This window comes from Bos indicus x Bos taurus, chromosome 27, assembly GCF_003369695.1.
Source record: "Bos indicus x Bos taurus breed Angus x Brahman F1 hybrid chromosome 27, Bos_hybrid_MaternalHap_v2.0, whole genome shotgun sequence".
NCBI lineage: Eukaryota > Metazoa > Chordata > Mammalia > Artiodactyla > Bovidae > Bos > Bos indicus x Bos taurus.
The window spans coordinates 555,148-571,266 of record NC_040102.1 but is presented as its reverse complement, the minus strand read 5'-3'; the positions used below and the strand labels follow the sequence as shown (position 1 = coordinate 571,266).

The following is a 16,119-nucleotide window of genomic DNA, read 5'->3' as shown; positions in this document are numbered from 1 at the left end:
ATTGGACTCTCTTTTTTTTGTTATTGCTTTTATTATTGTTTTTAACTTGCTAATTATATCTGCATATATTTTAAAGAGCCAAATAATCCCACAAGAGTTATAAAAAACTGTGTCATTGTGCCCTGAGCCCCATAACACAAGCACACCAACTTTGAAGGCATCAGCCAAGCCAGGGGCAGTCCGGTGGCGGTGCCCTGGCAGAGGGCACATGTGTGCTGGTGGTAGAGGGGGGCCGTGTGGACAAGCACAGTGCAGAGGGGAGTCAGAGGTTCGGAATGAAAGCAAACTCGAGTGAGTATCCTGCATATCAGACCCAGAGCCTGATCTGGTAAGAATGGTGAACCACAATCAAAGCCAGTCAGCCACGGAGAGGAGAGCCTTTGAAGTCGCCTCTTCTGAAACCTTGTGGCCACGCCAGTGTTTCTGGGAAGGCACTGGCCTCTGTCAGTAGCAACGGGGTGCTGACTTGCCCCTCCAGATTCTCGAGCCTCACCCTGCAGCCTAGTGTAGGGGCGAGGGGATGCCCTGGCCCTGCTGTCCCCTGAGCACTCAGTGGTGAACATGACCCTGACCGCCATCCTGCCAGTGAGCATCTGCTACCAGAAGAGGCGAGAGAAGCCAGGCCTGGATGTTGTGCTCTGCTCTGGGCCACCCTAACTTACACACGAGCAGATTCCCATCCACCGCCCGCAGGCCTGGCCTCAGGGCAGCGCATGGTCAGCACAGGAGCCTCGCAAAGAACTCTGCCCTCAGTGTCCAGCATCTGTATCCTTCATCCCAGGAGTCACCTTCCACCTCCCTTCTTGGCATCGCCCGTATTTATCCTGATAATTTGGTGAACAATAACATTTCCAAGTTCTGTTTGATTTTCTTATTGAGAAAAATTTAGCCAATTAAAAGCTTCCAAAAATACTCTTAAGAAAAATGATCAAGCGTTGATGTTGCCCGACAGGGGATAGTCTGCCTGGAAACACGTCTTTTTTCTGCCCTTGATCCCGGTGGGAACGACTCAGTCATTAATCAACTGGGCGGATAAGCCTAATATAAGAACTATATTCTTGCACCTTAGCTTCACAAAAGTGAAATACACTGATGGCAGAAGCAATTGACAATGCTTCAAAGCTTTTACAATTTAAATGTCTTGAAACCACATATTCTGTTATGTGTGCACTAGTGATTTCTCTCAGTCCTTGTCATTGTTGTTTATAAAATGAGGTATTCATTTTTCTTTGAAAGAGTAATTGGGATATCCCCTTGTGTTAGGTAAAGGTTACTTTGCCATATTTTGAGTGAAAATATGGAGATGGAAGCACTGATCCTACCTTGAGAAGGTGTGGGGAGCAGCACTGATGCTGCTCTGGACCATGCAGACCAGCAGCCCACTTCCAGGAGTTGATTTAGTGGAACTGCGAGGTCAACTGTACAAAGTTTTATATACCCTGGATGGTCATGGCAGCCACTTCTGATAGTGAAAATTTAGAGTCAATTTCTGTATGCAAAATTTAAGACAGTGGTTAAATTACAGTTAAATTTGCCAATAACATGGAACATCATGTAGCCATTAAGAGCATATAGATTTAAGTGTATCTTAATATTTTATCATATTCACTTTTGAAAGATATTATACATATAATATATACATGTATAATGATAAAATATGTGTTCAGTTCAGTTCAGTAGTGTCCGACTCTTTGCCACCCCATGAATTGCAGCACGCCAGGCCTCCCTGTCCATCACCAGCTCCCGGAGTTCACCCAAACTCATATCATGTGATCCTATTAAGTGTGTGTCTGTGTGGGTGTATGTGTAGACACATATTAGCATTTACAGAGAAAAAGTTCCAGAAGGATAGGCACCACGATGTTGAGGTTGATATTATGATAATGAGGGGTGTGTTATGTGGAATCTTTTTGTTTTGCTTCTTATTCATGAATTAATTATGTTTTTATATAATATCATAAAAACTCAGAAGTTTATATAATAAGTAACTTAATGTAAATTTAAATAATCATAACTTGTTCCTTTTTCCTGGCTGGTTATATAGCTGAGTGGCTCTTCTGGCAAAATGCTCCGCTTACTAAAGTTGGCAGTTATGGCCATGGCTTCCCATCTTCAGTGAGTTTGGCTGGAGAAGCTGCTCAGCACGTGGACATCTGACAGCAACTGTCTGTGCCTCTTCCTGCAGGTGGTGACACTCGGGTCCAGCCCACACGGCGGCTCTATACCGTGGGCCTGCCTCCCGAGGGGTGGGTCCCCACTCTGCCGGAGCCGCTGAGCTGCTCAAGTTCAGAGAGCTCTTCCAGCAGTGAGGACACAGGAGGTAAGGCGGCCGACAGCCCAGGGACTCCAGGGTCGTAACTTCACGTGGACTTTAATGGGGGTGAGTGTCACGTGGCCATGTGGCCTGCAGTCATTACAGACACTTGTGAAGATGCGTGACAGCACCAACTCAGGTTGGGAGGGGACTCAGGTTGGGGTGTGATCTCAGCCCCGTTGTTAACATATTACACATCAGGAGAAGTCTGGCGTTACTATGTCCAAACTTGAAAGTGCTTCTCTTGTTAAGTGAACTTTTTTTCTTTACTTTCCAATTTTTTTCAAAATTTCCAAGATTGTTATCAGTTTTGTAATCATGGAAATAACTTAGGTTGCATGTCTGGTAGAAAACTGAACAATGCTGTCAGATGTTTTATGAGTGAAGGAGGTGCACTGGGGGTGGTATGGAGGCTGCATGTCATATTTATGCCTTAAAAATTCCCCCTTTAATTTATCGCTTTAAAACTTCCTTAAGAGGAATTTGGAATTTTCAGATAAAATTTTCCCCAGATGGTTTTTAACAAGTAATAAACTAAGAAACTCTATACCATATGCCTTAATTAATTTGCATATTAAGAAAATATGATTTTCTACTAGATTGATCTTTCTGACTTTCTAAGAATCAGAAACCATAAAATCAAAAATGAGATAGTTAAGGAGTGATATATTTATCTTTTTAAGCCCTGTTGAAAATCTTTGGAATATAATTATTGGAAAAATAGATTGTTTCATTAGAAAATTAAGCTATGTCCTTATAAAGATAAATCGCTTTGGTGACATACTCGCTGTGTACCTCAGGTGTTTAATAACAAAGTGCGGACTCACCCTGGAGCTGCCGCCACAGCGAGGTCCACCCCCGAGCCTCCCAGGCAGGTCTGCTCGGCGCCCCAGCTGAGAGCCTTCTGGGTGCACTGTAAGCTAGAGGGGTGTCCTTCCGGGAGATGAAAAGCTCCACAGTCTTGTTGCTGGCAATTTAAGCAGAGAGTGTGAGGACTGGAGTCAGAAAAGAAGAAAAGTCCAGTGGGGCACTGTCCACCATTTGTGTCCGTTTGAATGTGCAGCACTGTTAAGTCAGTTCAGTAGTTACATCTAAAGAAGTTGAGGAGGAAGCGTCAGTGCAGCTCATTGCCCCATATGTGCCCGTGGCATCCTGCCTCCCCTGGCTCAGCCCGGGTACAGGCGGCAGGCCTGCTGGTGACCCCCAAAACCGGCCCCCTCCTCCCCTCAGGCCTTGTCCAGACCCCTGGTTTGTCAGACCCCATGCAGCCAGAGGCACATCCCTCCACTGCAGGCATTCGAGTCCTGCCTTCTAACAGTGCCTCAGCAGCTTTGCAAAGATCCTTTATTCATCCTGCAAAGGAGGAGTCCCTGCCTGCCACTGCCAGCAGGTAAAGTTCTGGGACCTCTACAGAGAGACGTTACATTCACATGTTCTACACAGAAATAGGAGCCTCAACTTTCTTATGAACTGAAAAACAGGCCAGCCTCTTGGAAAGAGGGCCTTTTCTTCTCTGTTACGCCAATCCTTTTTTTAAAAGAAAAATATTTTGTTTTTATGGACTACAAAAACACTTACTATAGAAAAGTCAAGCATTATAGAAAACACACAGGAAGTAAAACATTACCTAAGACCACCTGGGCAAGATCTCAATAAACATTTTTTGAAAATTCTCCCTGTACATGTTGTATGTGCACATGCAGCTTTTATAAAAGTACATATTATACGTCCTGCATTATAAACCACTTTCCACACTTGGTGTGTTATGGAGATTTTTTTTTCCATTTCATTGCATATAGATGTATTTATATCATTTTTTTTAAAGTAGCTGAGATCTGTCTTATGTAAGCAATTTGTTTATAACTAGGCTGTCCTTTCCCACGTTGAAAGACATCTAGAACTTTCCCTGGTGCTCAATAAGCCCTTGGCATTTGAACGCTGTCATCACTGTGACAGTTATGCCCTCTACTGGGCGCCGGCACCCTGGTATCTGTTTTCAGGTCTGTGGTTTCATTGACTGTGAGGTGCCTCCAGGTGTCTTTTCTACACTCCCCTGCCGCCTGCCGTCCGGGCCGTTTCCCGGTTCCTCCTTGCTAGCCTCTTGTTTTGGATCTTCCTCTGTAGATGTCTTCCTTTTCCAGATTTCCTACGAAATCTCCCTTGCTTTGGTTTTAATTCCTCCGCGGACATGTGTGACGTGGTTTCTCGCGCTCAGGGTTCTCACACCCCCCTCTCTCACTTTCAGCAGCCTCCACTATGCTGTTTGTGACAGGAGTGGCTCCCGGGCCATGCGGCTCTCAGTAGAGGGCCAGCAGGCTCTGGTGGACACGGAGCTCCTCGCGGGGCTCCTGTGGGCTCCTCCCATGACCTCCACCCTGCCTGCAGAAACAGCCCCTGGGTTCCTGCGCCCTGGGCTCCCGTCTGCTCCTGCCAGTCCTGTTCTTGCTGGTCAGTCCTGCTGGGGCCCAGCTGTGCAGTGGTTGGTGTCTCATTCACTGACCTCACACACATCCTGTGTCCATCTGAGACGTGCCACAACTGCTGTCACCCTCTTCTGACCTGCCCCCCATGCAGCCAGCAGGCAGCGTCAGGTCACGTGAGGTCCCAGCTTCCCGTGGCCCTCTGCCCTCTGCCCGGTCACCCTAGCGTGTAGACCTCTCCTTCATAAGGTCCTTCCCCACTTCCTCTCTTGGCCTCCTTGACCCTGCACCCACCTCAGAAATGCAGGTGCCCCCCCCCCCCCCCCCCCCCCCGCCTTCCATCCAGTACCTGATTATTTCTACAACTTTCTTGCTCTCGCAGCCTCACCTCCAACTCTTGGGGGCTGGAGCCCCAACTTGCCAGGTGGCTGGCTGGGGGTGCAGGAAGGGCCTGGGGTGTGCAGCCCCACTGCTGAATGTACATGTGGCCTTCCTTGCTTCTCCAACCTGTTTCCTTGACTACCTGATGGTAATAATCCTGTACTGGCAAACCCCACACTCGCCGTGCCAATCAGATTGGGTTTGTTGCAAAGCTTGTACAAATGTGAGAACTGCCAGCTCTTAATTCCCTAAGGCACTGGCGCCTGCTAGAGTTAAGTCTTCAGTCAATATTTGATGACCGAGTTGAATATTTATAAAAACAGCTGGTAAGGAAACACCGGTCCCCTCTCCTCGTTCATAATTACAAGTGGTTTGACTGTATTGACATGGTTTTTGTGTTCAGATCAAGCTGCAAAGTCGTTAAAATCAAGTCGTTTTTATGGGAGGCTATTATGATTATTATTCTAATAGCAAGCTCCAGTTGAAATAGTTATTAACTTCGTGGCTTTTGGAAGCATGAGTTCAGTGCACAATTCTAATGTGGATTCACTGTGAGTTAAACAACCATCCTTTCAATGTGTTTTGACAGATTTAGGCCGCAGTTCTGAGGCAGATCAGTTTTCAGATCTTATTGACTCTGTCTGGGCTGAAGAAATCTTGATGCATGCTTTCCAGAGCTTCCCAGGTGCGGAGCAGAGCGGGCACTCTGTTTGACTGAGAAGGTGTGAATTTTACCAGATGCACCTGAAGTTGAGACAGAGTCCTAGGTGGGCTCTTAGTGTAGACTCTCTGATCCAGGGCTGCAGTTGGCACACACCGCAGTCACTCGTGGGCTCAGCAGTCACACTCAAGAGTTATTAGCAGGTTTCATTCTTGTCTGGAGCCCTCATGGAGAGGCCCGGGGCAGCAAGGCGCCCTGCTGCTCTGGGGCTGCAGTTCTTGTCCCGGTGGGGGCCCCACACTTAGTGTTCTGGGTGTGGTCTTGCCACCCTGGTTGCTGGGCAGGTGAGCTTGCCTCCCGCCTCTGTGTCTGCATGCTCCCCCGGAGCCGGTCTGTAGGGGCTGGGGCCTTCTGGGCTCACAGAGGTGCTGTCAGGCTGGCATCCCAGGAGCAACTCCTCCGACCTCTGACACTTCTGCTCCCCTCTTGCCCTGCCCGGGCGTTCTTCAGACTGGCAGGGGGAGGGCTTTTCTCACCCTCTGTCACATTTTGCATTTCCCCTCCATTTCTAGTTTGCAACCAGTTTCCATGATGTAGTGATGTTAATACTGATTGAGTACTTCATGCTGCTGCAGTCAAACAGTTGATACTTTGTATAGGAGTAGTGTTTCTCTAGTGTTGATGTTTATGGGAGGGCTGGCCTGCAGGCTTCCCTTCCTGCGGAGTCCTCCTCCGGTTTTGAAATGAACACTGTGTTGTCCTCACAAAGCGCTGTCACTGTCACTGTCGCTATTCTCTGGAAATGTTTTGTGTGTTTGGCGTTTGTTTCTTTGTTAAATGTTTCCCAGAAGTTAGGTGATTCCACCTAGGCCTGTAGCTGGCTGCGGGATTGCTCGCTGATGTATCTGCATAGAGCTGTTCACAGGGTCATCCTCCTGGTCCTTTAGAGTCCACCGGCAGGGTGTTAACACACGCCTTCACCGAGACTCTGTTTACGTCTCCTCTGCCCGTCCGTCCTGTCTTGCACTGTTTGTCTGTCTTTCTTCACAGTGTCAGTGCTGGCTGCTGCCTCTCTGTTGGATTTTCCTTTCCTCTTCCTCTCTTTTCTGCACCTCTTATTGTTGTTTCTTCTATTTTCATCAGGTTTAAGTTGTGTTTTTCCAGCTTCTTGCTTATATCATTGATTTTTAGCCTTTTTTCTTTGCTGACATATTTAAGATCATAAATTTGCCTTTAAGTAGAATTTAGTGGCATCCCATATGTTTTCAGTTGTTATAATTTCACTAAGTTTAAAATAGTCAATTTTCCTTATTATGAAAGCTGTATCTGCTCAATGTCTTACATTTGGAAATCAGAAAAGTACAGTGAAGGAAACAACCTACAATCACAGCACCCAGAAACCACAGTTAACCCCCAGCATCTGGACCTTCACTGTCTCAGTATCGTATTAAGTTTTCCTCTTAAGAAGTGCACACCCACAGTTATATAAAAAAGTATGGTATGCTTACATTTTACAGCCTTTTTTGCCACATCCTCCTCCTTGGATCCCTGTTTTATAGTCAGAGTAGCAGGCTGATGGCTCACCATCTTCGCAGGGCTGCATTCATGCTGCGCTCTCACTGCTTGGGGAGAGCAATGACTGGAGGATAATGTCGGTGACTGGCTCGGCTAGACGGGCCTGGAGAATGCAGATACTGGGAAGAAATGAGAGCAGGTCCCTGGATACCACTCTTGGTAGACAGAAAGGATGCCCCCAAATGACTGCACACTGGTCCCCAGGCGGCTTTACCGTGACATGATGGAGCATCCTATAGGTGACTTTTTTCCAAATCAATAAAGTCAAGAATAGACCCTAATGAAGAGAAATCTGATGTTTCCTTTTTTTAACTGAACCTGGAAAATTAAAAAATTTTCATAAGCTGCTGTCATTTTTCAAACATTAATATTTTACAAGACCAACTTAAGGGCCAGCTATTCGGAGGTGCTCATGAATCAGCTATGGCCTGTCTGTTACACTGAGCAGGTCCCTAATGTCAGTTAGTATCACCTTTCAAATGAAATAGGAAAGTGCTGTGCTTAGTCATCCACTGTAATTGAGGAGAGAGAAAATACAGCTTGTGTGGGACTACATGACTGTTATGTCATGACTTTATGAGCAGTGATTTGGGCTTTGCGCAAAGTTCCAGGCAGCAACAGGTCTTAAGCTCTCACATACATCAAGAGAAAATCAAGGACCAGGGCCAGGGAGGACTCTCTGCCTGTCTTTAGCAGCAGTGCCTAATGTGGCGACCACTCCTGGCTGCAGGGCGGGGCCTCCACGTCACAGGGAGCGGCAGGGAGGCATGTGGGTGCCTAGATGGATGGATGCGGAGCCCAGAACAAGGGCAGCCACAGCCTTGGGGACTGCAGGGGTGCCCTGTGGGCTCTGAGTCTCGAGCCCCTCATCGACCCCACGGCACCTTCCTTCTGACGTCAGTGGCAGATCAAGGCTCCAGAGCGGGACTTTCAGGGAGGGGGCTTTTCGTTCCACAGGGTGCCACAGTGTTTCAGAAGTCTCACCACGACCTGTGGTGGGCCCGGGGATCACCTGTAAGAGCCTCTGAGTGTGGGTGGCAGCACCGCTGTCCTCGGTCTGCTGGAGCAGAGTGGGTGTGTGCTGAGTGTGCACTGGGCACGCACTGCCACCAGGGTGCCAAGATGGGATGGCCAGGGCAGCACTGGCAGGGGGTGATTCCTCTCAGGCCCACGTCCTCCCACAGGCCTTGCTGCCTCATGTCTACTCCAGACCTTCGACTCCTCTGAGAGCCCAGATCTCCCCTTCATTCAGGTGTGACCCATTGCTGACTGGGACGGTTCAGTCATCACTTTGCTTCTCATCCCCACATACAAGTAACTCTGTAGAAGGTGCTAAAGCACACTTAAAAACCATAAGAATTCATGGTTTTTTCCCCAAAACTAGGAGTGAAATTTTACTCTGGATAAAATTGCAACAACTCTTACATCCTTAAAATCACGCCATATGTCATGACTGCAATAATGAATAAATACAGACACACACACACCTTTTTTGGAAGAACAAGTAGGTTTTTAATTTACTTTATGATAAATCCCAGGATCCTTGATAGTGTACTTGGTTTGAATAAAATTAATAATCACTGAAGTAAATGTCTTACGTTCCTTTTCTACTAAATTTACAAAATCCTAATGGAAAATGTATTTAGCCTGGTGAGTTTGTTATGATTCCACTTTACAGAAAATTGTTGAATTTGAATTTTTATTTTTATAGATCAGGATCTTCACGATCTGCCAAAGAGAAGAAGAATTAGAAAGCATAAATCAAAGAAAAAATTTAAAAATCCCAATAACATCCATGTGGAACCAGCAGAATCAGAGAAACAGCAGAGTCTTCTGCAGGAAAAATTGCAACTACGGCACACAGATGGCCCCACAATAAGTAAAAATAAAAAAAGGAAACTCAAAAAGAAACAGCAAATGCAAAGGAAGAAAGCAGCTGGCTCACTAACAGGAGCCTCTGGCGTGCACTTCATGTACCAGCCTGAGGAGACCAGCAGTGAGCAGGAGGATGTGCGAGCGACTGATGGAGAGAGCGCTGGGGCTGCCACGGGGGGCGGGGCTGCGGGCGCTGTGGAGGAGCGGGTCCTGCCCCTTGAGGAGGGAGGAGTCCCGGACGCTGAGGAGGAAGAGGTGAAAAGTACCAATGAAAAGGCAGATGGTATCCTGAACTTTCTGAAGTCAACACTAGAAATTTATTTTTATGATGGTATGTTTTTTCCTGTTGTTATGTTGAATAATGGCATCCACTCACTTGGAAAAATGAGCAAATGTAAAATGTTTAAAAGTTTAAAATACAAAATGCATTAAAATATTCAGTATTCAAAATAAGTTATTAGTTTTGAGGCAAAAATGCAAATATTTAAATTCATCCCAGCAAAGATCTGGGCTGACCCCTGCTTGAGGCTTACCAGGGTTAACAGCCAGCCCATTAGCGGTGTGGGTCCAGATAAGGGTCTCCTCATCCTCGTTTCTCTGAATATGTTGGTATTCTCAGCTGTATGTCTACAGAGAATATAAATCCAGGTTGGACTGATGAACTCTTGCTCGTTTTCATCAGCTGGTAGAGTCGTGAAGGAAGTATACACATTGATTTGCTCCCCAATGTGTGACTCAGTGATTTGAGATTTTCTGATGTTCAGGATACTTGAGCACTATTTGTACTGATATAGGAGATGAAATTTATTCTGGAGTTTGTTCTGATGGGTGATGATTCCTTACCTTTGTGTAGAGTCTGACAGCAGCCCTGAGGATCAGGAGCCAAGAGCAGAGTGCTGAGTTACCTTCCACCTCCCCTGGTTCTGATCCGTCCCTGGTAGATTCTGGCAATGCGGTGGTTTAGTGCGTCCAGACTGTAGCACAAACGAGATGAGAAATGCTGACTGTATAATAACTGGAGGGGTAAGGAATGGACTTAAACAATGATGCAAAAAAACTGTGCTTAGTGGATCCATTTTAACCAAGAAGATTAACCCTTTCTCTCTTTGCTTGTTTACCCGCACTTTATATTGATAATAAGTTGAAAACATCCTTAGCAAATATCCACATAACACTAATAGGAGGACATGGCGGATACACTGCAGAACAGAAATAGGATTCAGAGAGATTTCAGTAGATGATCTCTGCCTGAGAGAGTAGCTTCTGGCAGACGACCCTCCTGCCAAGGAGCCTGATGTGTAAGGTGAACTTGGGGTTTCAGGAGCTGCTGAGGAGGCCAAGGGTAGGTTCCAGAGGAGGCGCAGCACAGACCAGGGGAGCCAGACGCCTGCTGCCCTCCTCCCTCCAGGTGCTTGCCCTCCACCCCTTGGGTGTTTGTCCTCTGCCCTTCAGGTGTTTGCCCGTCCAGACAGGCTCAAGTGAGGGTCCAGGGGAAGGGGCAGCGCAGCCCTGGGGAGCAGGCTGACTAGCAGAGCCCTGGGGCTGCCCGGGTCTGGGAAGGAAGGTGGAGGGCCAGGAGTTGGCAGCTCTGTGACAAAGGAAGGTCAAAGATCAGAAGCAGAGCCACACTGGTCCCCTTTAAAGCCGTGGCCCAGCCCTGAACTGTGGGATGGGAGGAGGGCAGCATGTGGTGTCTTGGGGACCAAGCAGGCAGGGCTAAACTGACCCTCCCGTGCAGCATGCTGGCCACACGCTCAGGTGCAGCTGGACCCCTGCCGGCCATACATGCAACTCCCTGCTGTCAGCTCTGTCAATGGCCCCTTCTCTGTCTGCCAAGCAGAGGCAAGGAGAATGCTGTGAGCCAAGCTCCTGAGATTTTCTCGTGCATTCGATGGAGTGTGTCAGGTGCAGCAAGAGGCAGGATGGCACGACCTAAACCATGAGGAACAGCATAGTAGAAAGGGTCCATGGAGTAGAGACACCGCTGTTACCAGACGGCAGATATAAAATAGCTGTAATGGAGATGTCCAAGAAGTAGGGAGAAGGTGGACAAGGATACAAATAAGAGACTTTGACGAGAAAATTTGAACCTATTAGGATAACCAAACGGAGCTTCTAGGTGTAGCAGTCACATAGGTCAGAAAGAGGCTCACCCATGGTACTGGGCAGTGGGACGGGAAGAGGTGGCAGCCAGGAGCTTTTCAGAGCTGGCAAAGGCCACAGAGTCACAGGCTCTGGACATTGTGAGCGCCAGCTGGGGCTAGTGCAGAAACGGCCTCAGCACGATGCGATGGGGAGGGTGCTGTGGCTTGTGGGCAACAGAAGAGCCACGGTCACCTCCTGGGCTTCTCCGAAGCATCGCAGACGCCCAGCAGCTTGTTGTCTACAATTCCTGATGCTGTCAGAGGGCTTGGTGTGGTGTCTGTTCCCTGTGCTCTATGTGTGACTTCTAGGACACGGGACACCCAGATACTTTACGAGTCGGTGCCTTAACAGACACCATGTTTCCACTGCACTTCAATAATGGTATTTGTTGTTTACTTTTCAGAGTTCTGCTCTGATTGTCCCTCATGGCAACGTTTTGTATCCCAAGAGTGTTTGGGATACACTCTTAAGTAGAAATATATGTTTGAGGCTTTCTTTAAGAGGTGAAAGCTTATCTTCAGTTTACAAGAGTAAAAATGCAATTCTCAGGGACCCTGTCTTTGTTTAGGTGTCTCCAAGGATTCCGATTCTGGTGTCTTTATGGAAAGCACCAAGAAGCTATTTAAACAACTGGAAACTCACAGTGTGTCCCCCTCAGACGTGTTCATTCTGGATCACATGAAAACGCTACTACTTTTGCATGACACCAAGAGATTGAAGAGTGCCCTGGATGTGTTCCCGGAACACTGCAGGATGCCACTCGGTATGTGCTCTGTTCATTATGCTCTGGGTTCATTGTGCCGCTTTAGAAACTTGTCTCGGGCTCACCTCTGAAAAACTTTCTCCACCGAAACAGTCCTGTATCAGAAAACAGTCCTGTATCAGAAAATGTAAGGCTGCACATATGCTTGAGGAGTAGGTTCCCACAGAGGGTTATGCTCCTTGCATCTCTTGCTGTAAAAATATCTCCTGATATTTTCAGACATGCATGTGCAATCTACTTTTCCAGACTTGTGAGCTCCACTCTTAGGATTGAATTTTTACTGGTTTAAATGGAAGTGGAAGAGTTCATTTCTTTTCCCTTTTCTTTTTCCTCTGCTAGATGTGAAGATGGTCCATTTTCTGTCCCCCAGGTATCGTGGTCTGCCTTCCTGAACCCCTGAAGTTAAAAGGGGGAGTTGAATCATTAGACGATTTCTCTTTTGTTTACTTCCTCAACCTTTGTTGGATACCTGTTCAATGCAAACTGTCAGGCGCTGGGGCTGACTGTGCTTGCGTGTTCACAGCGCCGTGGGGTGGGGCCTTCACGTTAGCAGCTTGAAATGGGCCTCAGTGGGAATGTTCAGGCCACCGAAGTCTGCAGACACTGAGGATCAAAGGATCAGGACTGTGTTTGGGAGCAGCGTGGAGCAGAGCCCCTGTCAGACCCAGACAGGCAGAGGACAGCCAGCCAGCTGAGTGGGCAGAAGCTCCTGCAGGTCACCTTTGGGCAGTGGTCTCCGAGTGAGTGCAGTGCACGGCTTTCCTCCTCGGAAACCTCAGAGTACAGCTGAGGAGTCAGACTGACATGTTGAAAAAGCTACATGCCACATTTCGTCACATGAAATGACAGTAAAGCTGATAGTAAAGCCAACGGTAAAGCAGTGTGGCCCTGATACAATTAGCAGGTGGATGGGGGATTGACAAGACCCTGTGAGTCGGGGTCCTCAGGAGGACCTGCCTTCACTTCGACCCAGAGCTGATCCATGAGGGGCCTTATCTGCCCTACCTGTGACTGGTCCCACCACAGGCCCTCAGTGGAGAGAGCAGAGGAGCTCCCTGCCCTTCCGGGTCGTGTTCTCGTGGAGATAGGGAAGTCAGCAAGGTGTGCTTTGTACAGCTACGCCCATGGAGGAGACACAGGATGAGCAGGAGAGTGGTGGGGAGTAGCTGGGGCCTGGTCATGTCGGGCCCTGGGGAGCCTGCTGAGTGTGTTGGCCCTCGTCCTGGGAGACGGGGCCACTGGGAGGCCCGTGGCGTGTGGCTGCGCTGAGCAGAGCCTCTCGGACTCAGACCGGAGAAGGGGTGGGGGGCAGTGGGGGCTTTGGTCATGCTCCTGGCAAGAGGGCCATCCCCAGGCACGGTTAGATTTGGGCCATGTGTGAAGGTGGACTCGGGTTTCCCTGCTGCCTGGGCGAGAGCCCTCTTTGGCCTGAGCCCATCATGAGCAGGAGAGGCGGTCAGAGGGTCCGGGACTGGCTGGAGGTGCCTGTCCATGTCCAGGGTGGGGCTCATGCCCCAGCAAGCCACTGCCAGTCCCCTTCACGGAGCAGTGTGGGGCCTGGGGGACAGGAGCTTTGTCCTGGTGGGATCTGGAGTGTGAAGCGGGGATCTGGGGGGTGAAGATGGCACCTTCGAGGGTGTGTGTGCCAAGGAAGGGAGTGGGCGCACTTCTTACAGGAGCAGCTCCAAAAGGAGGTCCTGAGGTGTGGGCCGAGCGCTCGAGAGCCGGGCTTCCACCAGTGGGGGGCCTCCTGGCCGCTCAGGACCCCAAGCCCATGACCCCATGTCTGCATTCTTCCTTCCTGCTGGTTGTTGGGCCCATTGTATTCAGTGTTTTAGCATTTTTACTCCCATAAGGAAGTTTTTGCAAAAAGCCAATTTTATTAAGTTAAACTAATACAGTGTTTTTATAAGATATGAAAACAAATGATTTACAGTCCAGCTGAGTTCCTCACACTGAAGGTGCTCCCAGCGCACGGGGCAGCGCTGGGGGCTTTAGTGAAAATCATTGGACAAGTTTTGCCTGGAAGCACTTATTTAACCAGTTGATGGAAGTAAAATTTAGGTTTGAAGCACTTCTCTGTGAAAATAAATTCCTTTTTTGTGTGTCTGTGTAGGATATGCATTAGAAGTGTTCCCATGTCATGCTACTTTATTAAATTAAATCTTACAAATGGTGAAGCTTTATTTTCAAATATTGGTTCTGTCTAATTCAGTCAGCTTTAGAATTCTGAAATTGTTTACTTTTTCATACAACTAGCTTATGAAGCTTAGTCGGTAGCTACGTCTCTCCTGTCGATGGGATCAGCCTGGAAATAGTAGCATTTCAATAGCAGCCACTGGGCCCTTTCTCTCTGCTGCCTCAGCAGTTAGTTTTCCTAGTTTGTGGGTGTTGCATCAGCTGGGTGTGGCAGCATATCCACAGCCCGTGCACGTGTTTCTACATTTGGTCCGACATACCGCATTCTTTCATCTGCGTATACATACAGTTACCATCTGTGGGGTTTGTATTGTTCTCTGCACACCATGAAGACCTTACGGGCACTCCCACCCTGAACCCTCCTGAGTCCTCTGTGTCCATATTAGGCATCATCACGTGTGAGGCTAGGGGGCCAGGTGGCTGGCCTGGGGCAGGACAGACCATGCGTTTGGAGGCAGCTTGGCACACTTCTGTATGGAGCACGAGATGGACCCCGGCCCGCGGTCCCAGCCTCTTCTCAGAAATGCATCTCAGCCTCAGCAGCAATCAGCTGCCCCGTGGGCACCAAGCTCTAAGCCTTGGGGTTGGAGCCTTGGACCTGGCATTCCCTGCCGTGAGCGTCTTTACAAAGAGCAAGGCCTGAAACAAGGGGCTGTGCCCTCAGCTCAGGCACTATGCTGAGCCATTCCTGGGACAGTTCTGAAACCTGAGTGCCATCCATCGCAGCTCATCTCACTTAGAATTATGCTTCTAACTTCCTGTTGCTTTGTCCACCTTTGACGTAAACTTGTGTTTCTCTTTCACTTCGTATGCAGTTTTTTTGAGCTCAGGCGTTAAGCATGTAGTGTTGGGTGTGATGTTGTAAAGTGAAATACAAACATTCCAGACTGACCTGTACTTTTGTGGGATTCACAAGTGTGTTATTAGTGTCATTTCAACTCCTAAGTTTTGTTTCATTTGATTAATTCAGGATTTACTTTTGGCCTAAGAACTAATAGTTGCAAAATAATAATTTATAATTTTTCTTTTTGTTTTTATTTTTTATTCTGTTTTCTTTTTGCTTTTCAGAATATGCCCGAGTAATCTCAGTTTTCTTTAATTACTGGATCACACATATCCTTCCTGAGAAAAACGATGAATGAAATCAGTGCATCTATTTAAAAAGAGCTAATATTTGACAAGAACAGAAAAGACAAGTATGAAATGGTCTGAGACTTACTTCCTATACACAGAGGAGATGAAATTGTCTTCTAAGTTTTCTTTATAACCCAGACCCTGGGAACTCTGAGGACATTTCTGCCATATTATTTATTTATTGTTTGTACATAATAGGTAAATGTAATCTGAGACTTCAAGTGATAAATTGGGATAAAGTTGAAAATTTCTTTGAAATTTTGTATGGCTTAAATTTTAAAATGGACATTCTGTTAAACTGAATAAACTGTATAGTTTGAAGCTATATATATATATTTTTATAAAGTTCTGAATCACTTGTGTCTGAAAGTTTAAGAATGTTGTATGGGTATTAAAATACTCATTTTAAGTAGTTTGATTCTACAGTAATTGAATTTATTATTGTTTTCTTTTCTTTTTCCTCTTCTCTACTTTGGGAATAATATCAAGAACCTGTTTTTCCTGTTTCCTCTTGTTGTGGAAGCCATCACCAGTTTTCAGTGAGATTGAGTTTTAAAAACACCAGTCAATGCAGTGTTATAGGACAACATTGTCTCTATCTATAAAAATATACATTTTTTATTGTGGTAAAATATATGTAACATAAATAGGC

General features: G+C 47.2%; 1 protein-coding gene across 1 annotated transcript in view; it reads left to right on the top strand.

Moving 5' to 3' along the window:
* ERICH1 (glutamate rich 1) overlaps positions 1–15,879 on the top strand; it is a 33,424-nt gene extending 17,545 nt beyond the window's left edge. Inside the window, exons 3-6 of the mRNA XM_027530023.1 lie at positions 2,186–2,320; positions 9,063–9,557; positions 11,940–12,134; positions 15,402–15,879. Coding sequence (XP_027385824.1) covers positions 2,186–2,320; positions 9,063–9,557; positions 11,940–12,134; positions 15,402–15,475 — 899 coding nt within the window. The 3' untranslated portion in view covers positions 15,476–15,879. The remainder of the gene's footprint in view (positions 1–2,185; positions 2,321–9,062; positions 9,558–11,939; positions 12,135–15,401) is intronic.
* Positions 15,880–16,119: the final 240 nt, after the last annotated feature.